General features: G+C 41.3%; 3 protein-coding genes across 6 annotated transcripts; all 3 read left to right on the top strand.

Moving 5' to 3' along the window:
- The first annotated feature begins 146 nt into the window (after positions 1 to 146).
- On the top strand, positions 147 to 7,351 carry ogfod1 (2-oxoglutarate and iron-dependent oxygenase domain containing 1). 2 transcript variants are annotated; one of them, XM_010879965.5, is made up of 13 exons: positions 149 to 673; positions 1,004 to 1,149; positions 1,258 to 1,304; positions 1,564 to 1,664; positions 2,089 to 2,205; positions 2,608 to 2,699; positions 2,810 to 2,938; positions 4,600 to 4,713; positions 4,797 to 4,876; positions 4,955 to 5,178; positions 5,868 to 5,996; positions 6,676 to 6,734; positions 6,825 to 7,351. In XM_010879965.5, the coding sequence occupies exons 1-13, from the start codon at positions 514 to 516 to the stop codon at positions 6,984 to 6,986; spliced, it is 1,560 nt and encodes a 519-aa protein (XP_010878267.1). In that variant the 5' UTR covers positions 149 to 513; the 3' UTR covers positions 6,987 to 7,351. The 2 variants fall into 2 exon arrangements, with proteins under 2 accessions (XP_019912211.1, XP_010878267.1); XM_020056652.3 differs by lacking the exons at positions 6,676 to 6,734; positions 6,825 to 7,351 and adding an exon at positions 6,344 to 6,669 and having other exon boundaries at positions 147 to 673.
- Positions 7,352 to 7,953: 602 nt separating this feature from the next.
- tradd (tnfrsf1a-associated via death domain) lies at positions 7,954 to 14,575 on the top strand. Of its 2 annotated transcripts, XM_010879978.5 has the most exons (7): positions 7,955 to 8,745; positions 9,521 to 9,605; positions 10,179 to 10,266; positions 10,806 to 10,956; positions 11,311 to 11,591; positions 13,156 to 13,303; positions 14,017 to 14,575. In XM_010879978.5, the coding sequence occupies exons 3-7, from the start codon at positions 10,246 to 10,248 to the stop codon at positions 14,313 to 14,315; spliced, it is 900 nt and encodes a 299-aa protein (XP_010878280.1). In that variant the 5' UTR covers positions 7,955 to 8,745; positions 9,521 to 9,605; positions 10,179 to 10,245; the 3' UTR covers positions 14,316 to 14,575. The 2 variants fall into 2 exon arrangements, with proteins under 2 accessions (XP_010878289.1, XP_010878280.1); XM_010879987.5 differs by lacking the exon at positions 9,521 to 9,605 and having other exon boundaries at positions 7,954 to 8,745.
- Positions 14,576 to 15,606: 1,031 nt separating this feature from the next.
- On the top strand, positions 15,607 to 26,036 carry gnao1b (guanine nucleotide binding protein (G protein), alpha activating activity polypeptide O, b). Of its 2 annotated transcripts, XM_010880001.5 has the most exons (8): positions 15,615 to 16,062; positions 16,218 to 16,260; positions 18,155 to 18,296; positions 20,445 to 20,605; positions 22,321 to 22,449; positions 22,570 to 22,699; positions 22,785 to 22,938; positions 23,103 to 26,036. In XM_010880001.5, the coding sequence occupies exons 1-8, from the start codon at positions 15,945 to 15,947 to the stop codon at positions 23,288 to 23,290; spliced, it is 1,065 nt and encodes a 354-aa protein (XP_010878303.1). In that variant the 5' UTR covers positions 15,615 to 15,944; the 3' UTR covers positions 23,291 to 26,036. The 2 variants fall into 2 exon arrangements, with proteins under 2 accessions (XP_019907002.1, XP_010878303.1); XM_020051443.3 differs by having other exon boundaries at positions 15,607 to 16,062; positions 22,321 to 22,699.
- Positions 26,037 to 26,469: the final 433 nt, after the last annotated feature.

Below are 26,469 nucleotides of genomic sequence, written 5' to 3'. Positions count from 1 at the left end.
GTAACTAAAAGCAAGCTAGTTTGCAAAATACACATAAAATGAAAATAAATCGTTATGACGCGTCACATTCACATGTCCATATAGGGGTGCCTTTGTAGCCTACCCGGTTTTTCTACCACGGACATTAGTGAATATTACAATTGCGTCTTTTTCTGTTCATCTACGGCCAACTTTGAACGGGAACGTGTAAGAGTATTTTAATAACTTTCTGTCTAGTTATCTAGCTGGCGCGGAGTTCAGTGAGAGTATGACGTCACTTTGACATGGGCTGTGTCCCTTCTAGCCATGAATCTTTTAAATACCCATGACCAAGTTTTGCCTACATGACAACAACGTTTAGTCTGCATGAGTATATACTAACAGCACAGATGCACACGGTCATCCTTATTATTTCGATTATTATTTACATTTCATGCAGCCTTCATGTCGGTCATGAGGATCCTATAACCCGGACCCAATGTTCTGCTGTACTTTTATGACGCATTTTAAGCGCGACTCCTTAATTCTGTTGAAATGAGTTGTAAACGGCAGCTAGGTGATAGTGAGAATGTAAAGAAAATAAAAAAGAGAAACAAGCGTGAAGAGATAGCAAAGCTTTCTCCACTAATCGAAGACGAAGATGTGAAGAGGGGCGTGAAGGAAGCATGGTCGCAGCAAGCGTCGTACTCTCACGGTCTGTAGTGCTGTTACTTATCCAAGCACATGTTTGGCTAGTCTTGTCACAGTCTAGTCTCTCTAAATTACTATACTCAATGATGATTGTGATGTCAAATAGTTAGTTGACAAATAGTTTCCTCGATATCTTATTACTGCGCTTTGCGGTGATAATTTATTTTAGTCCCACGGTCTCCATATGGCAGCAATACAAAGTGCCAATTGTTTTTGTTGTACCTGCTTCTGTGCACTTCAACATACGTCTCAGAATATGCATTCTTCAATAATGATGCATCACATGTATTTTAGATGACCACTGGTTGAGTGTCTCTCTCTTATTACTCTGTAGGGGGTCTGGAGCTGAACTGCTACCCCTTTCCTCACTGCATCATCAGGAACTTCATCCAGAGTGATAGTTTTACAGAGAACCTTAAGAGAGAGCTTCTAGAACTTAACTTCCATGAGAAATCCAATGATCTGTACAAATTTAAACAGGTAATGCAAGCCAATGTTAACAAACCCGTACACTAAATATTAGAAACGGGTTGCTTCTTGCCTTTGGACAGTTGGACTTACGACACTGATTTAAAATTTCTCTTACAGTCAGATGACCTAAAAAAGAGAAAAGAGACTCACATCACAGGGTTGAGGTAATGTGTGTGTGTGTGTTTGTCTCTCAGGGCAAAAGTGGTGCAGGATGGCTGAAGGAGGATGTAAGAGACTGAGGTCTCTCCACTTGGATGTATCTCAGCAACTGCATTTTTTTTGTGGGGGGGGGGGCATGTTTGCATGGCAGAGCTTCTGAGATTTGTTGCGCTCTCAGTGAAAGGGAAGTGGTTCTTGCTAAGCAGTGTGAGCCCCTTTACGTGTACATGCAGTCAGTATGATTGTTAAACTCTGTGTTATCAGGGCAGCGATATTTGGGCAGTTCCGAACCTGGATGGGGGAAGTGTTGGGGGTAGACCTGGAGCCCACAGTGGACATTTCCTGTGCCAAGTACCAATATACCGGTGAGCCACTGTCCTCTCCCTTTCATAAAAATATTTTCAGTACTCTGATATTAGCAAGCTATGTATGAACAGAGCAGCCCATTGAACTAGCTGTTCTTCCCATTAAATCTGACCAGAGAGCCACTCATCCCCCATGATATGTAACTACATGACTAACTATACCCTATGATGTCTGACATCTGAGCTAGTCATTTTTATTTTTTTAATAAAGCCCTTTTCATTTTAGCAGTTGTCAGTGTGCTTATAGAGACCCCACCTAAATCCCCAAAGAGCAAACAACAAGAAATTGATGTGCAGTGGCTAGAAACACTTCCCAGTAGGGTCAAAACCTAAATAGGTTGTGTACTCTGAAGGGTGCCCAGTCCTAATCTCTCTGTTACAGACTCTGTATTCACCTTGGTCTTGTCTTTTTATCTCTCTGTAGATGTTCTGTTGTGTCATGATGATGAGTTGGAGGGGAGGCGTGTTGCTTTCATTCTCTACCTTGTCCCTTCATGGGAGATCAGTGATGGAGGAACCCTGGATCTCTTCAGCACAGATGGTAAGTATAGGTGAGGGTAATCTTGTTCCCAGATTTGCAGGTCTGGTGGACCCTTGCTTCAGTTATGGCCTTCATAGCCTACAAGGAAAAACACCAGAAATTTGGCCGCTCAATAGCCAGTGGTTCAGTTATCAAATTTAAACAACCAGTCTTCCAGTACACCTTTCCTGTATGTATCTTGTATGCTGCTTTTTATATTCCCCCAGTATGGCTGTTGGATTTAACTAAAAAAACATTGATATTTCAGTAGATAAATTAATTATAAAATTGATGACAAAAACATGACTTAAAATTCCCACAAGGCCAACTTTAAATGAAAGGTGTTCCAGGCTCGTATGCACTGAGTGCAATAACCTGGGGATGAGGTTAAAGTGAGTTAAATAATTAGTCTGTCCTTTGTAGGCAACTTTCAGCCCGATAATGTGGTGAAGTCTCTGGTGCCCAGCTGGAACACTCTGGTTCTCTTTGAGGTTTCACCAACCTCCTTCCACCAGGTAATTCTTCATACAGCTCTAGGTAATCACCAAACACTTCACACCGCTCACCGGTCCAGGTACAATACCATTAGTGCAATCGAAAGATGACTTCCTGTATGTTTGTCCAGGTTGCAGAGGTGTTGTCAGAGGATAAGTGTCGCCTCTCACTGAGTGGATGGTTTCATGGACCGTCTTTGGAGCGGCCCCCTCGTCACATTGAGCCCCCATTACTAAGGAGTCCCCACCTTCCAAGAGATGTAAGTCTGTACATGTGCAGAAAGATTGAACTTAGTCATAGAGCAAGGATTTACAGTGCCTTAACAACATTTTCAACCCCCTTTTTCAATTATTACATTACAATGTGGATGTATGTATCCAGTTATCTGGGTGAAAACAACGCTGAACCTAACACCTCTACTGCCTAGGGTGGTTATATGGAGGGGTCACATTAAAAACCTGATTTAATAATCCCTAAAACGATCAGAAAAATCTGTAGAAACAAATTGTCTGTGTGTGTATATGTATATACAAAAGTAAGTGATGAAGTATAGTTGCAATGTTTATGATTATCTACCCCCTACAATGTAAAGATGAAAATACAATTATATTCTTAATGACTGGCACTCTTTCAGATTCTCAATCTCTTTATAAAATACATTTCCAACATGGAATTTGTTTAACTTGTTTCATTATTTAGAGGTGCACTATGCAAGTTTGCGCAACCTATTGGCAGTGATTTGAATATCAGTTCTATTACTCCATCGGAATCTGATAGTATCGGTACTAAGTACAAGCACACAGAAGCAGTGTCACCTCCCAGTCGTCGATGCTGGTTCAATAAACATAGGCATTCGCTTTAGATGGGGTCAAAGTTGATAGGCCCTTTTTCAAAACTACGAAACACAGGGGTGGAAAATGCTAAACCAAATAAAACAATCTGGGCTATCTCTTGCATTTGATGCATTGCCATATTTCAAAGTTTGCCAGCTAGCCATCAAATAAATGTGAAAGCATAATCATGCTAGCTAGCTAGCACTAGTTACATGACAGTAAGAGCACTGATGGGGAAACAATATTATGCACGTTTTGACTAGTTTGCACAAGGCTAAATGTAGTTAAAATGCAATGTAATTGCTTCATGCGAGTAGTAGTCGCTTATGCATTAAGTTTGGTCAAACAACCAACAATGCATGTTAGTTTTTCGTTATCTTTTGCAGACAATACCATCAATATTAGCTAGATTGTAACACATTTTCCAGCTGGTAATGGAATCAAGGAGTGTCTGCTTGGACACAATTTATCTAGCTGATGTTACCTTATTGTCTCAACCAATAACTTTGGAGAAACCGTCCTAATACATATCTGTGCTCCTAGAAATAAAAGAAACAAGAACATTGAATGATTTTCTCTGTCGAAGAATTGTTTCTCCGTCCTCATCTAGCAGTACCTTAAACAGAGCTTTACTTGACTAACTAGCTAAATAAGGTTGTAATCATGTAACCTTATTTGTCCAGGAGAAATGTAGCCAACTCTGCATTACTGTTCATAATATTTTCAAACTTCAGCTGTTGCCATCAAATAAATGCCAAATCCAGATTTAACCTTGCTGCACTCCGTGCTTTGTGCGATGCTCTATTTTCTTCCATATATTTTAGTTTCTGGAGCACTCAGTGTATGTACATCTCTGGAAAAAATTAAGAGACCACTGCACCTTTTTCTTTCCTTTCCAAAAAACTGTAAAAGGAAGGTTTTGAGTGAGGAACAGAAGGGTTAAAATTAAGAGACCACTGCAAATTGAACGCTTGTGTCCCTCACTCAAAACTTGTTTTCAGTATTTAATGCACCTTCCCCTAGGCAGGATCATTTCTAACACTTCAATGTTTTACTGTTATTCTGACCTCCCGCTATGTGTCCGCAGGAGACACTGTTGCTAGAGTGGCTGAATCCACTGTATCTGGATGCCGAATACCAAGCACAAGTACAGGAAGAATTTGAGGATAGCTCTGAGATCCAGCTCAAGAATTTCCTCAAAGTAAACACATTATATTACAATACCATTCAAATTCTCTCTTTCCTGCTGCCCCAGTCCTGATTCACAGTGAATTTTCCCTACAGGAAGAGAAGTTTAAAGAGCTGAATGAAGCACTGCGATTGGCTGAGAACAAGTGGACCAAGTGTGGTCCTCCCAATAAAAGGTATTTTTGTCAAGTAATTGTGTGTCACCAAAGTGTCATCTATTGGTGGTGTCCTTATTATCTGTGTGTACATTACAGGTGCTATGAAACGGCTCTCCTAGAATCCTCCCCTGAGTGTGTGAGTGCATGCTGGGAGCTTCTGCGCTCAGAGGCGTTTTTCCTTCTTCTGTCCAACTTCACTGGCCTGAGGCTACACTACCTCAGCCCGAGCGAAGAAGACTGTGAGGAGGAGGTGGACGAGGCACAGGCGAGAGAAACCACAGGGTCACCTACGGAAAAATTGGCTAGTAAAAATACCAAAGGTATGCATGCATACGTTTGTTGGGTTTGTGACTACAATGTCTTGTCTTTGGAAAGTATTCAGACCCCTTCACTTTCCCACATTTTGTTGTTCTTAATTTATTGTTGATTACTTTTTTTTTGCCATGTCCATCTTCACAGTAATCCATAATTTTTTTATCAATTTTTTTTTTATTGAAAAACATAAGTATCTCCTGTACATAAGTATTCAGACCCTTTGCCAAATTGAGAAGGACAACCAGGCCTTTACTGTAGAGTGGGTAGACGGAAGCTCTTGAGTACACGGCATATGATGATTTTTTCTGATGAGACCAAATTCAAAGTATTAGACCTGAATGCCAAGCACTACATCTGGCAAAAAAGACTGGTCAGGATTAAGGGAAAGAAGAACATAGTAAAATACAGAGGTCCTTGAAGAAAACATGATACAGAGGACCTCAGACTGGGGTGAAAACTTGTCTTTCTGCACAACTACTACTTATATAGATTATTAATATATATTTTTTTTCTCAATTAATTGGAACAAATTTCAAAACAATTTTGCCTTGTCAATTTGGGGTACTGTGTGAAGATTGATGGCAAATAAATTAATAATAAATGAAGTCTATAACACAATATGTAAAGAAATAGAAAGGGGTCTGAATACTTTTAAACTGTACTGTATGTATTGACTTCTGTCTGTTTGTTCAAGTCCCAAGCACACCAGTGTGTGTTGGAGAACTGCGTCGCTGGACTCACGGGGGATACACACTCCTTCATGATGGAGACGCATCAAGAGCAGAGTATGCCCTGGACCTGCTGTTGCCCCTGGGTTGTTCTGGTCAGTCAGTCACACACATACTTGAACACACAGACACACAATATAGTTTAGGAATATTGTTTGAGGGACTATTGTTGATATCCGCAATAACCAAGGATTTAATTTGTGGTAGCACAGGCTGGTCCATCCTTCATTCTATCACCTCTGTAATACATAGGTACAATATCTGATTGGCTAGTTGCTTGATTGTTCAGACAACCCAGTTTGAATTCAAATAGTTCCTAGATGGTAATGAAAGCAAGACAGGATCACTGATATCTTTCTTGGTTCCTGTGCTGGGTGTGGTAACTATACTCCCTTTTTGCTTTTCCCCTCTTTCTGTCTCTATCATTCTTTCTGTATCTTAGACTTGGGGCCTATATTGCCTGCCCACCTCTATGATTCTTGCTTAGATAAATGGTTGGTTACTTGAGTTGTCTTGTAATAATCCATATCGCCTTGTTTATTTTTTTCATCTATAATGGTAAGAAACCTATTTGAATTATAAGACCATTTTCATAGTCTGTATTGCCATTACTCATGTTGGTTGCTTGCTGTACTCTTTTTCAATAGTTAGAGTACATAACAAAATAGGTTTGTGAATATGTTTTGTCTAGTACTTTATGGCTTCCAATAAGTTAAATCGAATGCATCACTCTGGGGGAAATTATAGGGGAAAGTCTTTCCTTTTTTTTGTCAGACTGGCAGCCTGATTTTGGTGGCTTCACATCTTATGTGGCTAATGAAGAGGATGAGGAGGTGAGTGAAGTCACATTTCAAATGTCAACTGATCAACTAGATTCCTGTGATTGTCATGGTTGTCATTGTCAAGTGTTGTCCTCTCCCCAGCTCCTGACGGTGTATCCAGAGGAGAACTCCCTGGCTCTTGTCTACAGGGACAAGGAGACTCTCAAATTTGTCAAACATATAAATCACAGAAGCTCCACCCTACCTATTGGGGATGCTTGTATGCAAACATTTTTTGACTTTTCATTTGTGTATTATGAATGAGTTGTGTTTTTGGAATATAGCATCTCTGGGAGGGGTGGTCTATCTTCATGAAAGCCCTGTGATGTAATTTGTTATACATTGAAATGAACAGGCAGGGACACTATGTTACTATGGTAACCTGCTTTTGGACAGCAGCCACAGAGACTCAGATAAAGCTTGGGCGTGATGACAGAATTTCCAGATTTTGTGGTATCTTGTTTTTACTGTTAGTTTGTGTGTGTGCAATTCAATCTATCTTACTATTCATGCTGTTACTGTAAAAATGAATCAGTCAGGGAAGTAAACTACTAGTATTGGTTATAAAACTTAACACTCACTTCACTGTTAATTTGTTCACTTTTAAATAAAACCGTATATCAAGTGAATACAACAGCTAGCTGTCTGATAAAGTTTGGGTACATAATGAAAATATTAAAGTAATGGTTGCAATCTGACTGAAATGTCAACCAAAGATCGATGAACCATTAAATGTTTTATTAACAATTGAAATGGCATCCATATTGCTAGAATAAATACAATAACATAAACACAGTAATCAAAAAGGTGACTTGTAGATGACCGTTAAAAGGTCATGGTGGAGTTCCATTTATTCACCGGGTTTCGCCCGTTACGTCATATGAGGAATGCGGTGAAAGAGGATAACTTCGCTTCAAACGAAATCGAATTTGCGGTCGATTTGTGTACCTACAGCCGCGTAATAAGGATGTCACATAGTTTGGAGGTGTTAGCAATCGCGGCTTTGATCAGTGAAAGCGAAATCGCAGTGAAGATGAGGAAATTGTCTCTGATAACTCATACTTGAAATAACACATCCGATAAAAAAAACAAACACCTAGTATCCTGGTTATCTGAAAAACCCTGGCAATAATATACATTTTCAAAATTATATTTTAGAATTCTTTGAAAATCCTTTTACCCTAATGATAAAACAGTCTTATGCACAAATTACCAATTTAATTCGATTCATAATTTGTAAACAATTCTTACACATGCTCACTGCCATCCTTGTTTTGTGTGGAAGTCTTGTCCATCAACACAAAGCAGGCCATCCTGCTCATCCTCTCGGGCGCTCATCGTGAAAATCTAAGTAACTTGGCTAATAATCGATCATTATATTTTAACTCAGCAAACTTGTATGCAGTGGCAAAGATTCACAGAGCAATAGTGGGCTAAAGTCTGATTTTGGTTTACTTCACCTGTCTGCTTATAGAAGTGGCTCTAGGTCTACGCAAGTCAGGCAATTTCCCGTAAAATCTAGGTAAGACAAACGGTTGAATTTCAAACCATGTGGGCATTGTATTCATATTTGTTCTGGATCTTATTCTCGAGTATGTGACGTTTTCATGCCCTTCCATCGCCACCATTTTTGTCCCTAAGTAGTTGCCGTAGTTATAGTCTGTAAAAGATATTTCCAAAGACAGACATAATCTTTAAAAAGTCCCTTACCTAAATAATCACGTATTTGACATTGTGGATGACAGTAATGATAGCGCGTGCAGTTATTACTTGAAAGTGAGGAATGGAAGGGAGGAATTATAAACAGTCAGTCGGACAAAATGCATACCCATAAAAGTCAACGAACAAAAAAACGGAACTACTTCCTTTTCGTGAATATGACTGCATTTAACCAATGGGAAAGCAGCATGTTCTATCTTACCAATTGCAGTGCGGCGAAGTTTTACTTGAGCCAATAGTCTGTTAGGAAATGTTTATTGTATTTGTGTTCCGCGTTGCTGTTTTACCAAAGTTGTCTTGTAAGGTAAGTTATGATTTCATGATTTACTTGAAACCTCAAAATAAATTATATCCTATTCAAAATAACACTGTGCAACAAATGACAGTTAGCAAATGCTTATCTAAAATAAATCCATAATGAAAGAAAATTTGTCACGTTGCTTTGCTTCCTTTATCTTGTTGATTCCTCGAGAACTAAAGTTTTGTTTCAACTCGAATGATTTGATTCATTAATATAATTGATAGACCTAGCAGTTGAGGTGTCTCGCGGTGTTTGGTGGAACTTTTTATTTTAAAGAACTTTCAGTTTTTTATAAAAAACACAAAGTAACGTACGCGTGCCTAGAAGATACTGTAATTAAATTAATGTCATGTGACTCACGAGAAGCGTGCTGTAATGCGTTTTCAATAAACTGCATGACTTGATGCTGCTTGTCTTAACTCCTATTAACCGATCCCAATCACAAGATAATCACGAACTGAATTGACCCAATCTAGCTGTCCAGTGAGTCTTTTGGTAGTTGGCAGTCAGTTGGATGGTTACTATTGATACTGCAGCGGTGGATATTACATTTGATATTATGAGCTGTACTGTTGATGACTTAATCCTTATACATTTCCTGATGGGATACATCTGGTTATTGAATTAATCAAGCACGCTTTCCGTTGAAGTACTTTGTAGAACTGTAATACATTCCTGAGTTATGACATGCTACATTGTTATATGTATTAGTATGATACGGGGATATAGGCATAATCCATTTTAGATGCTCTATACCCTTTATGTATCCCTCCTCCAGGTCTAGTAAATCAAGCATATACTTGACCCTAAACCAGACCCAAGTCTCATGGAAAGAAGTCAATCCAGAGCTAGGTCAAGCTCAGGTGTGTTTGTGTGTGTGTTAACTATAAGATTCTTCTTAGTTATCAATTCCCATGGAAAACAATGCAATATGAAACTATCTAAAACACAAACCAACTTAAATTACATTGGAATGTCATTGTGGATAATGTATCTATACTGAGTTTTGGAGAAACAAAATCCCATTATTATAAGCTGCATTTTCATTTTTTCATTTTTATACACGTCATTATTCAGATGTGTATTTATGGCAATGTGCAAGGCTTAGACACATTCTCATAATGCATTGTAGGCTTCCATTGCAGGGGCCATCTTCTCTTTGTTTTCCAGTTTTCTCTGTAACATAATAAATAAACACTTTGTGGGCTCACCTGCTAACACAGGAATATGTAAGATAAGGGCGCATTTAAAAATGGTTGAATATCCCCTTCAAGGATATTGGAGGGAGATAATATAAAGTGAGGGATTAGATTATGGTAGTGTACTTGTATTTTACTTGTGGCTGGATCTGGATCCTGACTTTAATAACATAAGGAATTTAATTTCTGTGTATTATCATTTAAACTCTGGATAATATCCATGTTCTGTCTCTGTAGGCTTGAAGAAAATATCTCTGACAGAAGCTTGTGACAGCTGAGTTCAGATGACGGGAATGCCCAGACAATGGACGTAATGGATGAAAAGGTATTGTATGTTCTGTTGACAGAAAAGAGGTTGGGAGGGAGAGAGGGAGAGATGAGAGGGAGACAGGGGAGAGAGAGGGAGACGGGGGGGTGGGGGTGGGGAGAGCGAGAAAGATGGGGGAAGCGAGATGGGGGGGAGAGGGGGAGAGAGAGAGATGGGGGGGGGAGACGGAGACAAGGGGGAGAGGGAAACGGGCACAAAGAGAGGAGACGGCACAGAGAGCATTCACATTAACTATTTATAGGGGAAGTGTGTTACTGTGTTGTCTATTTTTCTGAGTGCGCATGCGTGTGGTGATGTCAAATAAGGATTGTCAATGTGTGTACTGTGTGTATAAGAATATAGCTATAAGTGGAGCGCCTGTGCTTCAACATAATGCTTAGTTGTAGTTGTCCCCTGCAAACATGGAATGTGTTATTGACACAATGACTCAACCTCCTGACATTCGGAGGATGTCATTAGTTGTCCTTTTGGTATAGAGAGGAGAGGTATTATACACTCTAATCTTGTATGGAATGTTGTTCCTTGGGATATTTTAGAAAATGATGACACGGAATGTAGAAGATGGCCCGTGGACAGGATGCGCGGTCCTGTTCCTGAACTCCTGTCCCACTGTGAACCTGCTCTCTCTCTACAAAGACCAGCAGGGCAAGTTCATGGTCTTCAAAGTCGTCAAGCTGACACTCACAGGTGAGCCACATCAGGCCGCCCGGTCTCCAGCTGGTGCGGGGAACACGCTGAGTGTGGCTGAGGCACATGTATTATTGATAGAAAGAAGGGCTTAGCTTGGTGGTCATGCCAGGCAAAGAAGGGCTTGTGTTTTGCCGTGTGACTTGCTAAGGGGATGAATAGAATTCGAACCTTATGGAGAAACTGCTCCCGATGGACAAGAACGATGTAGGAAGACTCAGGTAGAGGTTACACCGATCATGCAGCCCATAATATGTACAGCCTCATACCACCACCTTGGTCAGGACAGTGGCTGTCAGTAAGAAATAACACTTATGCTTGTGGACCTTTGACCTGACTTGATCTGTGTTCCAGATTCGTCCGGGGGGCTGGAGGGGTATGAGATCCTGAAGGTCCATGATGCAGACCCTCTGTTGGGTGTGGAGGTAAAGTTTGTGGATGTGGCAGCATGCCGCAGGTTCCTGGAGAGCTATGTCTCTGGTGCTGTACTACAGTCCCTCTCCCAGCACGCCTCCCGCCTCCTCCCTGGCTCACAAGACGTTGCTATGGAAATTCAGCTCAAAGCCGGGATGTACACTTTGGACTTCTGTCTGGACGACCTTGACCTCTGTTTGAAGCATATCCACCAGTCACAGGTAATACAGAAATATTTGAACAGAGACTTTTTTTGGCTCTGTTTTCCAGCACTTTGGATTTTAAATTATGCTACAACTTTGAGGTCATTGTGTAGAGTGTCAGTTTTAATTTAAGGGTTTTGTCATCCATATTGGATGAATCGTTTAGAAATAACAGCACATTTGGTACAAATCCCTGCCAATAGTTAGTAATAGCAAAAGTATTTGGATAATTTGTAGTTGTTTCTATTTGAACAGCCGTTTTTTATTGGGCAGATGTCTGTTTATGTTGATAGAGCATGCACACAATGCCTAGTCTCCATCCTGGGCTTTATGTTTGTATACATACCTTATATCTGCCAACACAAGGACCAAAGAAGTATTAAACTGGCCATTAATGGGCAGGTAAATCACAAAAAACTCACTGAAGACAACCGAAACTTAAGGCATGCCTAAATGACCTGGTATGTTATAAAGAAAGCACTAGTGAGTTAGGCAGTGGCAAACAATAACCAAGGAAGTCATCTACAGTGGATGAAAAAAGGATGCTCACCATAATGAAGACAAAACTGTCCAACAGATCAGAAACACTCCCAGTGGAAGGACGTTTGCCCCATTGGACCTTCAGAAGACAGAACCAGCAACAGAGGCTGGACTGCAAGCTGCAAAATACTAGTTAGCTTAAAAAACAGGATGGCCAATAAATATCTGCAGTAAAAGGACCCTAAAGTGTTCTGGAAACTTATTGTGGATAGGTGAGACAAAAAATGACATGAACTAAATGCCTCAAAACTCATTGTATGGTGTTCTGGAAAGTTCTTGGCCATGTCAGTTACCTGATCTGAATCCAATTGAGCAGGATTTTAAATAAGACTGAAGGCATTAAGGTCCTGAAAAAAGCAAAAATGGAAGATGTTTGGAGTACAGGCCAGGCAGAACATCACCTGGGATGATCATTCAGTGTCTGGTTTTAAAGCATGCGTTGCCAATTAATATGCATGAACAACATTGTACATAATTTTGATCTGTCCTAAAACATTTGGTACCCACGGACAAAATGTGCTTAATTCTTAATTGTTCAGTATGGATATAAATACCCCGAAAATTAAAGCTGATGGTCTGCACATTAATCTCATAGTCATTCTATCTTTTCAAGTCCTTCAATGACCAAATCTATTTTGGAGTTCTGTTCACTATATATACTACAGTACACCAGTCAAAAGTAATAAATAGTACACCATATGGAGTTGTTACTGCTAATTCATATTAAACAAATTACCAGTCTATAGTGTGGTGGATCTATGGGTATTTATTTACCTGGCTGGTGAATTTATAGGGTATTTATTTACCTGGCTGGTGAATATATAGGGGTATTTATTTACCTGGCTGGTGAATATATTAGATTTTTTTTTTTACATGACTGGTGAATCTATATGGAGTGGATTTACCTGACTGGTGAATCTATAGGGAGTGGATTTACCTGACTGGTGAGTCTATATGGAGTGGATTTACCTGACAGGCACTCAGCTGTGTGACATACGACTCTGAACACAGTTTTGTTAATGATGATTCCTCTTTCTGCCAGCCCGGCCGTCTACGTGATGATGAGATTGCTGAGCTGGAGCAGCAGCTGCAGAGCCAGGCCCTGGGTCACGTCCCCCAGCCACCCACCCTCACACAGGAAGAAACCCCACTGCCCAGCAACTGTTTCCTGTTTCAGAAGAAGGTGTTCGGTGAGTTCATTCTGAATGCCACGGCTGCTTCTTATCATAAGTGGGGCCTTAGAGGGAGCTGGGGCTACACGTTTCCAGGGTCCTCTACTTTTATGCTCTGGCATAGAACATCATTTGTCACTTCTTGGTCAGTAGACCACCACTAGTCTATAGGAGGTTATTGACCTGTGCCTCAAATAGTTTGTTGACACTTTTAGTCAGCTCGAGTGCTAGTTTTAATCTGAGTGGTCCTTAGAGGAAGTGGACCGTTATAGCTGTTATAACGGCCCAATCTTTGGTGTAAAGGACACAAACATTATGGGTCATTTCTACACCTAGAGGTACTGGAAGAGAGGCCTGGTAGCAGCATGTATACCATACACACACACCAAGCAAAGCATATGTAAGCATTAAGGCACAAGAGGGCAAGTATACCACAGCTAATAGCTCTTCTTAGGCACGATGCATTGCGGAGTGCCTGGACACCGCTTAGCTGTGGTATATTGGTAGTATATCACAAACCCCCGAAATGCCTGTTTGCTTTTATGACCTAGTTACCAAGGTAATTACTGCAGTGAAAAGTGATGTGATGTCATACCCGTGGGATACGTGTTCAAATATCATGGCTATCAGCCAATCAGCATTCAGAATTCAAAGCACCAAGTTTATAAATGCATATATAGACACAAGGTAAATGTCTCTAATAGCCCCCCCTTTTTCTCCTTGCCTATCAGAGGACCGCATGCTGGCAGCGGGGGACCTACAGCGGTTCTCCAATGGTGTTGGGCGGGACTGGAGGAAAGTGGGGCGGGCTTTAGGTAAAAACTGCCGTGCGCTGAAAGGGCCGGCCATAGACAACCTGGCCTACGAGTATGAGAGGGAGGGGTTGTACGAGCAGGCCTATCAGCTGCTGAGCCGCTTCATCCAGGCGGAGGGGAGGGCAGCACGGCTGGGCCGGCTGGTCAGGGCACTGGAGGATACCAAACTCACCAGCCTGGCAGAAAACATTCTGGACATCCAGCCCCAGGAGTGACACTTACACTGTCCTAAGCTGTGTTGGTCTGTGTGTATCTCTCAGAGTTGGGTTCCATTGGAATGAAAGTCTATTGGAATTAGATTCCACAGGTAAACTGAAATTCCAATTATGCAATTGAGAAACTGAGCCTATTTATAATTATACATGAATAGGCTGAAAATCTAAAGGTATGTGTCAAACCGCATTACATTTTGTTGTGTGAATTTCTATTTCAAATCACTTTCTGAATTAAATAACTAAAACTGAATTGACCCCAACCCTGGTCAGTGTGAATGATTGCTAATGTGTGTATACTTTGAACTTTGTTTCTTGAGTTTCTTTTAGAGAAATGTTTCCCCCTTTTTGTTATAAAATCAGTTCTCCTATATTAAGCAATTGTTGTATACAGTTGGGAAGCATACTGAAATCACTGTCTTTCCTCCTTCTGCTTTAAACCCAGACCCATGTATTTGATTATTCTTCCTATAATTATTAGTTGTTACTGAAAGTAGTTCACTATTGAATTACTGGTAATTGAATGATCAAATGGTGACTGTGTGAAATCAAAATAAAGTGTTGGATTTATAAAATAAATGACCTATGACTTTTACTTGCAAAAACATTCACTTTGCAAAATCCTAGATTATGTTTAAGGCTAGGTTATGGAGAAAAACTCTGAATTTTTGGGAAACATGAAGATCCTCATACCCCTCATGGGAAAGTGAATATCTAATCCATCTACACATGGCTGAATATGTGAAACGTGGGGTTTAGCTGATTTAGGCTCCTGGTTTAATCTGCAATGGTTGTTTCAGAATGAATTTTCCAAAAAGGATGTTGGTTTAACTCTAGCTCTTGGTGTCAGTGTAGTCCATTGTAAATGTAAAATCCCTCCCTTGTACCACTTCACTTAACCGTGTATCCAGATGTCGTGTGTGCGGATAAGAAGCTTTAATATACACACCGCTTACTTATATTTTCACACACAGACAGCAGTTGTTAGATTAAGAGTTAATAAAATGTAAGCAATGATATTTTGTGTTCTGTGCTTGACTATTGCAGTTGACGTGACATAAAGGTTCTGGGCTGTTTACCAAGTCCTATTAATACACGAAAGGCGAGTAGGCCTAACCCAATTCCAGTATTGTGTTGACCGTGCGTTTTATGTAATAAACACACATTACAGATTTGGCTAAACAATTCCGCGAAAGCAACATTTGCCTCTAACATCCTGGTTTGAATGTGGTCACATCGGACGATTAGCGCCAGCCTTGGTTCTGACGTCAACGAGATTGTCTGCGCTAGGTGAGTCTCGCGCACACAGCCTTCCCCTCCTCTCTCCGTTCGCTATTGTGAAGAAATTGAACGATGAGATCGCTCGCGTTCGCTGTCATCAGCGCCGCCCTATAGAGACCCCCCAGTCCCCAGGCTCGAGCACAACGACCCCACCCCCCGCTCCAAGAGGGACGGAGCGCAATCTGTATACAGGCACGGAAAAAACCTGTTCGGACCCCGGCTTCATTTGCCCTCAATCCGGGCCTCATGCTGTAGCTGACTGAACGAGAGGGAGAGAGACAAACACACAGATTGAGTCGGCGAGGGACAGGGCGGAATAGAGGAGAAGGGATTGTTCATTCGGCTCCAGCTATGGGATGTACACTCAGCGCCGAGGAGCGCGCGGCTCTGGACCGGAGCAAAGCCATCGAGAAAAACCTAAAGGATGATGGAGTCACTGCCGCAAAGGACGTGAAGCTGCTACTGCTTGGTAAGACACGGTTTATAACGGGACTGCCCGTTCTGCACTATTCGGGGAATGTGGATTGCAGAGAGCCGGGCCGGGGCGGCCAGTGCTCTCCGTGGTCCTGATGTCAAGTCACCCTAAAGACAATCGAATCATACTTTGCTCTCTATTCCCTTTAGGGGGAGGAGAATCGGGCAAAAGCACCATCGTCAAACAAATGAAGTAAGTGGTGTTTTTTAAAATATATATTCGTGTTAATGAGGCCTGATATCGCGCCTCCCCTGCCCATAGTGAGGCTGGATTGCTAGCTCCGCCATGTTTCCTCATAGGCCGTACCTCTGTCGGTGACTCGAGCTCCTCCTGTAGACAGTAATCGGAGGCGGTGCTCACTGCCAACTGCGGGCCGCATGGGTGCTGTCCACTGAAATGGTGCTGAAATTTACCCAGGGGTTTTTCACGTCTATCGAAAGAAAGGGATGGGTAATACGTGGTGGTTTATGACAGTGTGTGTGTTTGTGTGAACCCTATCTGTGTGTGTGTTTTAGTGAGGTCACTACACTACAGCTCCATTAGCGAATACCTCTGCTTTAATCTTAATGGCTTTAAGTGCCTGATATCGCCCAGAGTACTTTGCCTATAAAGCGGATTTACTCTCAAAATATGGCATCTAAAACCTCATCTAAACCTTTCCCTTTCTAATCTAAACCACTCTCTCATCTAAATCACTGTTCTTTTTCTAAAGCCTGTTACTAGATTTCTTCTTTAAATTGAACCCCTTTATCTGGGGCCCATCCAGAAGTGCATATTTCATAATATTTTCATTCACATAATAAAACGTCTGTTGCTATGCAGACATCTCCCCAAAATGTCCAGTTGTGAGGTTTCAATGTTTTAACTGTACCCCGACACACAGTCATACACAGACCAACCCTACTTTTTCCACCGCACACTGCTCCACTACACTCTGTTTCCTTCTATTCCAGCACTCCCTCTATATTTAATCCTGCTGGGGGTTCTCCCTAGCGGTACAGACAGTTACCCAAAAGCATCTCCCAGCAGCCTCTTCTGTTGTGAACTGCATATGGTTCCATTGGTTGTATTATATAACCCCAGGATGGGACAGGGACAACCTGGAGCTGAGATAGTCGCTGCACCTTCTGTGTGTATTCATGTGCCTTTGCGTATGTGTATTTGTATAGTTTTGTTGTGTGTATGCATATAGATAATGATCTGTGTGTGTGCTTACATCGATCGCTCTGTTAATCTGCAGAAATTTTATTGACACAATAAACCTTATGGTATACTCGGAACCATATTAGAATAGTATTTTCTTCTGCAGAAATGAGTGTGTGTCTGTATGTGTATGGTGAGGTTAACAATTAATAATGGTGAACAATGTTGAAATAATGGTGTAATGGAACTTGTTCATATTAATGTGCTGGTATAAACATTTAAGGAAGGCACATAATGAGGAAGTCTATGCCCCTTCAAGTGAAGTGAATTAATGAATATATAAGAAAAGATCATTGAAAATTATGTGTGAATCACCTTAAAATGTAAAAAATTACATTCTCAGATATATGGCTTCTGCACCTTTTTAAGTGGGTGGTTTTTAACTACTGAGTGTTTTCCAGACTAGGTCTCTGTACAGTTGACTCTTTTCAGTCATGCTGGTTGTTGGTGGTGCAACGGATTTGTAATCTGATCTTTAATATTTCACATCAGTGTTGCCAAGGATGGCTGTAATGTACAGACCATCTCACCTTGTAATTACAAATCTGAAACTGAGAGTGCGTATAGTGGCTGGTGTGTGTGCTCTAGTGAGAATATAATAGAGCATGGGGTGGCAACCAGGGATGTGTTGTGTGTATTTGGGTGTGTGTGCTAAGGAGTAGGCGCTGTTTGACAGTTCAAAGACAACCCTGTTCTGGGTCACACACATGCACATACACTAAAGAGTCTGCTGAAATGTGGGTTCACTGAAGTGTGAATGTTTGTGTGTGTGCACTCATGCATGTACACTTAGCCTACGTACAGTACGTCCGTGTGTGTGTGTGTGTTTTATTGTGTGTGTGTTGATGTGAGTGTGTGTTCTGATGTCTGTTTATGTGTGCAGGATTATCCATGAGGATGGCTTTTCTGGGGATGATGTGAAGCAGTATAAGCCTGTGGTCTACAGCAACACCATTCAGAGCTTGGCTGCCATCCTCCGAGCTATGGACTCTTTGGGCGTGGAGTATGCTGACAAGGACAGGAAGGTGGGTACATGGTCCCCGGACAGCATAGGGTTCATCCCCAATGTCCAACCAATAGCCCGTTCCAAACCGTGCTTCAGAGTGCATGGCAAAGTACCCTTTAATGAGGATTCCAGTAGAGCATAGTGTCACACTTCCAGTAATTTCACTTCATACTATGCCTTATTGATATATGTCCATGTTTTGTTGTTTGGGCATGCTGGATTCTGTGTGTGTGTTTCTGACTTAACTGTATAGCAGGGACAAATATTTCCCCAAACTGTGGTCAAGTGTCTAATGGGGACGTTTACATGTTAGGGTTAGGCATTAGGTCTAGGGTAAGTTTAAACATAAATATTAAGTTATTGAGGTTAAGGTTTAGTTGATATTAAGGTTAGGATAAGGGTTAGGATTAGGTCAGCATTTTCTTCTATGGGCAATCCACTTTGGTGTCCCCATGCATAGTCAATATAGATAAGGTAACATGTGTGAGTGTGAGAGAGATCCACATCTGTGTACATGTGGGAACTGATGTCCCCAAAAAGATAGACAAATCTGACAAATAGTTTCCCCCAAGGTTTTTCGGCAGGGAAATTGTGATTAGGGTTAGGTTTAGGGAGAAATGTATACAACTCCGTTTCCAAAAAGTTGGGACTCAGGCAACAAAAGACTGGAAAAAACAAAATCTCATGGATTATTACACAACTAATTAGGTCAATTGGCAACGGGTCAGTAACATGATTTGGTTATTAAAGGATCATTCCAGAGAGGATGGGTCTGTCAGAAGTGAGGATGGGGAGGGGTTCACCACTCTGTGAGAAAGACTGCACGGGCAAATAGTGCAATAATTCAAGAAATGACGTTTCTCAACGTAAAATTGCAAAGAGTTTGGGGATGTCATCATCTATGGTGCATAATATCATTAAAAGATTCAGAGAATCCACAGAAATCTCTGTACGCAAGGAACAAGGCCGAAAGCCAATAATGGATGGCTGTTATCTTCGGGCCCTCAGGCGGCACTGCATTAAAAACAGACATGATTCTGTTGTGGAAATCACTGCATGGGCTCAGGAACACTCCGAAAACCATTGTCTGTGAACACAGTACATCACTGCATCCACAAATGCAAGTTAAAACTCTACCATGAAAAGAAGAATCCATATATAAACAGAACCGCCTCTGCGGCCCAAGCTTATTTAAGATGGACTGAGGCAAAGTAGAACAATTGGATGCTGTGTCCTCCGGACTAAAGAGGAGAGGGACCATCCGGCTTCTTATGACTGCACAGTTCAAAAGCCAGCACCCATGACGGTATGGGGGAGCATTAGTGCACATGGCATGGGTGACTTGTACATCTGTGAAGGCACCATTAATGCTGAACAATATATAGAGGTTTTGGAGCAACTTATGCTGCCATCCAGATTATATCTTTTTCATGGATGGCCTTGCTTATTTCAACAAGACAATGCCAAACCACATTCTGCATGTATCACTGCTGCATAGTTTAGTAGTAAAAGAGTCCGGGTGCTAAACTGGCCTGCCTGCAGTCCAGACCTGTCACCCATTGAAAACATTTGGGGCATTATGAAATGAAAAATACAACAAGGGAGACCCCAAACTGTTGAGCAGCTGAAATCCTATATCAAGCAAGAATGGGAAAACATTTCACTTTCAAAACCACAGCAATTAAAAGGTGATGCCCCACAATGGTAAACACAGTACCCCGTCCCAACTTTTTTTGTGTGTGTATGAGGAGGTGGGGTGTGTGCTCCTGTATGTGTGTGAATGAGGAGGTTGGGTGTGTGCTCCTGTATGTGTGTGTATGAGGAGGTGGGGTGTGTGCTCCTGTATGTGTATAAGGAGGTGGGGTGTGTGCTCATGTATGTGTGTGTATGAGGAGGTGGGGTGTGTGCTCATGTATGTGTGTGTATGAGGAGGTGGGGTGTGTGCTCCTGTATGTGTGTGCATGAGGAGGTGGGATGTGTGCTCCTGTATGTGTGTGTATGAGGAGGTGGAGTGTGTGCTCATGTATGTGTGTGTATGAGGAGGTGGCATGTGTGCTCCTGTATGTGTGTGTATGAGGAGGTGGGGTGTGTGCTCCTGTATGTGTGTGGTGATCCATGCCTTTTTCCATCTTTTGTACATCATATTCTTCTATATGTGTGTGTCCAGGCGGATGCTAAGCTGGTGTGTGATGTGGTCACTCGTATGGAGGACACAGAGCCCTACTCTGCAGAGTTGCTGACAGCTATGAAGCGTCTCTGGGCTGATGCCGGGACCCAGGAGTGTTTCAACAGGGCCAGGGAATACCAGCTCAATGATTCTGCTGCCTAGTGAGTATACTCTGAGACCAATGATGTTGGAATGCATTACACTTGAAATTGAGCAAAATAAAAAAATTGACATCAGTGAGATATTTGAGAGAAAGTTACATAATAAATCATTCATGTAGAATTTTTACTATAAGTTGACTATAAGTTCTACCATAAGTTTTACTATAAAACTATAAGTTTTGGGATAAGTTGACACGTTTAACCTTGTAGAATGCAACAGGTCATATGGTCCGTCTTGATATTATTGAGATATATATTTGTAGTTACTGCTTTGATTGTTCTTTATAGTGCAGAGGACAACATTTAGGATTTTATTTTTATTTGTTAGTCTTTACAACGCAGAGTTACATATTTCTGCATTTGCTAGTCTTTACAGTGCAGAAGTTCATATTTGCAGTGACGCCATTGGTTAGTCTTTACATTGCGGAGGTTCAAATTTGCACTAACTGCCTTGGTTTGTGTTTACAATGTAGTGGTGTGTTTGCAGTGACTGCATTGTCACTGTCTTGAGAGTGAAGGTTAATATTCGTAACAACTGCAAATGTTAATCTTTGTAGTGACTCCATTAATTAGTCCTTACATTGCAAATGTTAATATTTTTGCATTGCATTGGTTACTATTGACATTGAAATGGTTAATAACTGTAATAACTGCATTAGTTGGTCTTTACTGTGCAAGTGTTAATATTTGCAATGACTCCATTATTAAAATTTTAAGGTGCAAATATTAATCTTTGTATTGACTCCATTGGTTAGTCTTTACAGTGCAAAGTTACATTCTTGTAATGACTGCATTAGTTAGTATTTACAGTGTAGTGGCTTGTTTGTAGTGACTGCATTCATCAGTCTTGACAGTCAGGAAGTTTATATTTGCAGTGATTGCATTGGTATGTTTTTGGTACGTTTGACTTTAAGTTGCATATTTAAATATTTGTAACGACAGTATTGGTTCACCTTTACAGCAAAGAGGTTAATATTTTTAGTTACTGCATTAGTCTTTACAGTGCAAAGGTTCATATTTGCAGTCTTTACAGCAGAGAGGTTCATATTTGCAGTGACTGCATTGGTTAGTATTTACAGTGCAGAAGTTCATATTTTCAGTGACTGCAATGGTTATTGGTTTATACATACTTTACAGTGCAATGGGTAGCATTTGTAATGACCACACTGGTTTTTCCTTACAGTGCAAAGGTTGATATTTGTCATTATTCTTTTCAGTGCAGATTTCCATATTTGTTGTTATTGGGTGGTATTTTTGCCACATTGCTTATATCTATTTAATCATTTTAAATCTACTCCAGTGTCCAGGTGGGAGGGGCTAGGGGTAGAGTTGGAATTCAGAAGCCGAGGTGCAGAGATTCATATTTGTACTGACTGGATTTGGTTAGTCTTGTCCATGTAATTTTGTAGCTCTATATTTAAGCAATAAGACACGAGGGGTTGTGCTAAATGGCCACTATACCTTTGCTAAGAGCTTTTCTTAGGCAAGACGCATCGCTGAGTGCCTGGACACAGCACTTAGCCGTGGTACAGTATATTGGCAATATACCACTAACCCCCGAGATGCCTCATCATACCCATGGTATACAGTGTCATATACCACTGCTATCAACCAATCGACATTCAGGATTCAAAGCAATACTCTGAATCTCTATTTCTTCAATTTTTTATCCCTCCCTCCCTCCTTATTCCTCTTCTTTTCTTTTATCTCATAAGCTACCTGGACAGTCTGGACCGTATTGGTGCTTCTGACTACACACCCACAGAGCAGGACATCCTCAGAACCCGAGTCAAGACCACTGGCATTGTGGAGACTCACTTCACCTTCAAAAACCTGCACTTCAGGTTTGATCCATCAGATACAAATGGAGTTACACATACACATCAGTCCAGTATACCCGATTGCTCCAGATTACGGGTATGTTATATGGCGTGTTTATATAACATTCTTATTTTTTTGTTCAGGCTGTTTGATGTTGGCGGTCAGCGGTCAGAGAGAAAGAAGTGGATCCACTGCTTTGAGGATGTGACAGCCATAATCTTCTGTGTGGCCCTAAGTGGCTATGATCAGGTGCTGCATGAGGACGAAACAACTGTGAGTATTTCACACTCTTCCTAATAATCACAAAGAAAAAAAAAAACTGTCAAACTTACATTTCATCTGTTGTCTTTTTCGGCAGAATCGCATGCATGAGTCCCTCATGCTCTTCGACTCCATCTGTAACAACAAGTTTTTCATCGACACCTCTATCATCCTTTTCCTCAACAAAAAGGATCTGTTTGCTGAGAAGATCAAGAAGTCACCACTGAGCATCTGTTTCCCTGAATATACAGGTAAGATCTCCCTTGTGAAATGCACACAACCTCAGACAGATGAACCCTACAGGTGGCAGTACATCTCTCTGCTCTCTGGTACTGTGTCTAACCTCCATCTACCTCCCTCACCCCTCTTTGACCTCGGTCACCTCACCCACTTTTCCTCACCGCTCTCCCTATAGGTGCTAACACTTACGATGATGCCACTGCATACATCCAGGTGCAATTTGAGAGTAAGAGCCGTTCGCCTAACAAGGAAATCTACTGTCACCTGACCTGTGCCACTGACACAGGAAACATCCAGGTAGTGTTTGACGCAGTCACTGACATCATCATCGCCAACAACCTGAGGGGGTGTGGCTTATACTGAGGTCCGGCCCTGCACAGAGGTTGCATAGGAGGGTATGACATGGTTAATAATAATGATGATAATTTTGATGATATTAAAATGCATAATTATGTAAATCTACACATCGTCCAAAGGGACCCAAAGAGCTGCCGCCAGACACCACGCAGGATTCTTTGCCATGTTCTGTTCCTCTTTTCCTTTTTTTTTTTTTTTCAGAATACCACCACCACTCTTTGATTTATTTGTTATCAACATGTGTTTCCTACTGAATGTGTTTCATGTTTTGTTGTTGATTGTATGAACAACTGTAAGATGTTAATCAGAAACGGGGTATCCCAAGGGGTATGTAATGTTTTTGTGCCATTTTTCGCAACAACTCTGATAGAAAGGTAATGGATAAAGCCGAGTGTTGTCTATTTCAATTGATAATGTTTCTATTCTATACATAGCATATCTATAACATCCAGAAGAAGAATGGAATAGTTCACCCAAATTACCAAATTGCATTGGTTTCCTTACCCTATAACCAGTTCATGGACACGGTTTGACAGCAATAGCTGTATTGGTTATGTTTTCCTGGCACTAACATTTTAGCATTAGGGGCAAAAATAATAAAATATAAGTCCTGGTACCAATTTAACTTAAAAAAAAAAAATATGTGCATTAGGTCAAAATCCCCCAAAAGTGATTGCGCTACAAATACAAAAACCATATCATGAATTTCTGTCATACCTTGTCCATAGACTGCTTACAGGGTAAGGATATTAATGTTATTTTGTCATTTGGATTAACTATTCCTTAAAGCCCCACTCAACGTACCCCTTGGTGCTCCGTTTGCGGAGGTGTTGTGATGTTATAGGGGAGGTGTTGTACTGGTGGCTGGGACTTGTAGGGGGATTCTGTCCAGTTTTGGATATAACCCCTCTCTCTTAGGGACTCATGCAGGGCTGTTCTACACGAGCTATTTCTGCTCTGTTTTATTAATCTCTCTTTCAAACATCTGTGGGGGGTGGGTGGGGGGGGGTTGTCTGGCAGGCTTTGCCATTGGCTTCCTGCAGTGTGATGAAATGCCTGACAGCCAATGATTTATTTGTGTCTAGAAAGTGTCATATCAGTGCCAACCTTCTGAGCATGACAGACAGGGGTATACAATTAGAGATCATTGGTCACTTTCACACTATCTTTACAATATAATGTCATTGAAGGGACACACGCTTTTATTATCATCGAACGATTTATTGATTTTATTTTAACCTCATGCCCTCCTTACTTCCTCCTACCTTAGAATCCCGTGCCACATATTTATTTCCTGTCCTGTCAGACTGGGGAAATATTATGTCCTGTCTCAGTCTCAGTGTGTCTAGAGCTGCTCTGATGGACCGTCTCAAACGTCACGTTATTCCCTCTGTAATGTACTACTACTTCACAAACAAGTAAGATATGGGCAATAGGTGCCTATTTTAGACTTGCACACTCATAAGTCACCTGGTCAGTGCTGTATGCTTGTCTCCTAGTCTCCTCTCATCACCACTTATCACTTATCACTGGGATGAAAGGACTGGATAGGTTTCCGCCATGTTGTTGTCACTCACCAGTCCTTACAGATTTGTAGTTTCATGGGAGGAAGCAGTTTGAAACCAAAGGGACACAGCCACAGACCGCTGACCAGTCTCTGCTTGTTCAAAAGGGTCTTCCTAGGAGCTAGGTGTTCTTTATGTAATACAATATTAATATGTGAATGCTCAGTTATTTGGAAGTTGAGGTAATTTGTAGATTAGATAAACCACACAGTGCTTAGCTCTGGATAACCCTTGTGAGCCAAGCATGCTGAATTCCAATCCATTCCTACTCCATACTCTAGGCATTCCTGTAGATTTGAAAGGATTTGATTGGTTTAAACAATATGGTAATTGCGGCACATTCTCCTTACATAGAGTGGGTGGTATTTTTGCCACATTGCTTATATCTATCTAATCGTTGTGGATCTACTGGAGTGTCTACGTGGGAGTGGCTAGGGGTAGAGTTGGAATTTAGCAGCAGTCTCTCTGTGGGGTATTAGGGCTAGCCCATATAGAAGGTTAGGGGATATAACTGGGAGGAAAAAAACATTCTAGCATAGGCATCGCCATTGAAGGCATTCGTTATTTTAATTTAGTAAAGTGGATGGGACCTCCAACTTCATTGGCTTATCCCTACTAATGATCCTGTTGGTCATTGGCTAATCCCTCCTGATGACTAAGTGTGCAATGGCTATTGGATAACAACACAAACAAGTCACCAGGAGGCATCAGCCGATAGGTTGCCCAAATTTCAACAAGGCCTGAACGGTTTTGCCGAATACTCAAAAAGAAGCTTCAATGGTGCACATGCTCTTATCATCTCTATGGGTTAGCCCTAAACCCCGCCCCCTGACCTCTGAATTCTGAGCAGGCCACAGTGAAACCCCGGCTGTCACGCTCTCTCTCTTCACAGAGGAAAAGTACTGCTCTCCACTCATTCACCTGAAGATGCATCCCATCCCTTCATCCTTCTATACTCCACATGTCATTCCTCATCTCTCAGTCCCCCGTTCCATTCTCACCTTAAACACCCTACTGTATATATATGATTATACCAGATTTCTTTTTTTTTACTGTGAATGTTTTTGTGCTGCACCCCCCTCCTCCTCCTCCTCCTCCGTAGTTTATTGGTTGCTCTCTCATGTGGAATGTTTGTGCTGAGCCAATCGAATGTTGTGTTTACATTAAAGCCACACTTTTCCTAACTATTCCTGCAGCCATTGGGTATCTTTTCCATGTTTGTCTATCTCCCAGAGCTTAGTTCAAAATCAACCCCTAAGTCCTTCTCATATTCTCATTCTTCTGAAATCATTGGACACATGCAATATGACAATATCTCCATTGAGTCCCCTGGTTGGATCTGTGGAATGTCCTCCATACTGCCCAGATGTCGAATCCTTTCAGATCTTGTGTCCAGGGGTCGATTTCGGACTGATAACAGGTCTTATATGCCTCATGAGAGTATAAGGCCCAGATTCAATCCAGACTGTGGAGGATCCATGTTATAATGCAACTGACATTTAAAGGTAATTTCCAACTGAGCCAACTTCTTCAGTGTTTACCATGAATGAAAGAGGAAAAATTGCCTTTAAGTAATGTGCATAGCTGATGATGGGATTGAATCTAGCCCTAAGACTTTGC

Source organism: Esox lucius, chromosome 2, assembly GCF_011004845.1.
Source record: "Esox lucius isolate fEsoLuc1 chromosome 2, fEsoLuc1.pri, whole genome shotgun sequence".
Taxonomy (NCBI): Eukaryota; Metazoa; Chordata; class Actinopteri; order Esociformes; family Esocidae; genus Esox; species Esox lucius.
This window is presented reverse-complemented; position numbering and strand designations above follow the sequence as displayed.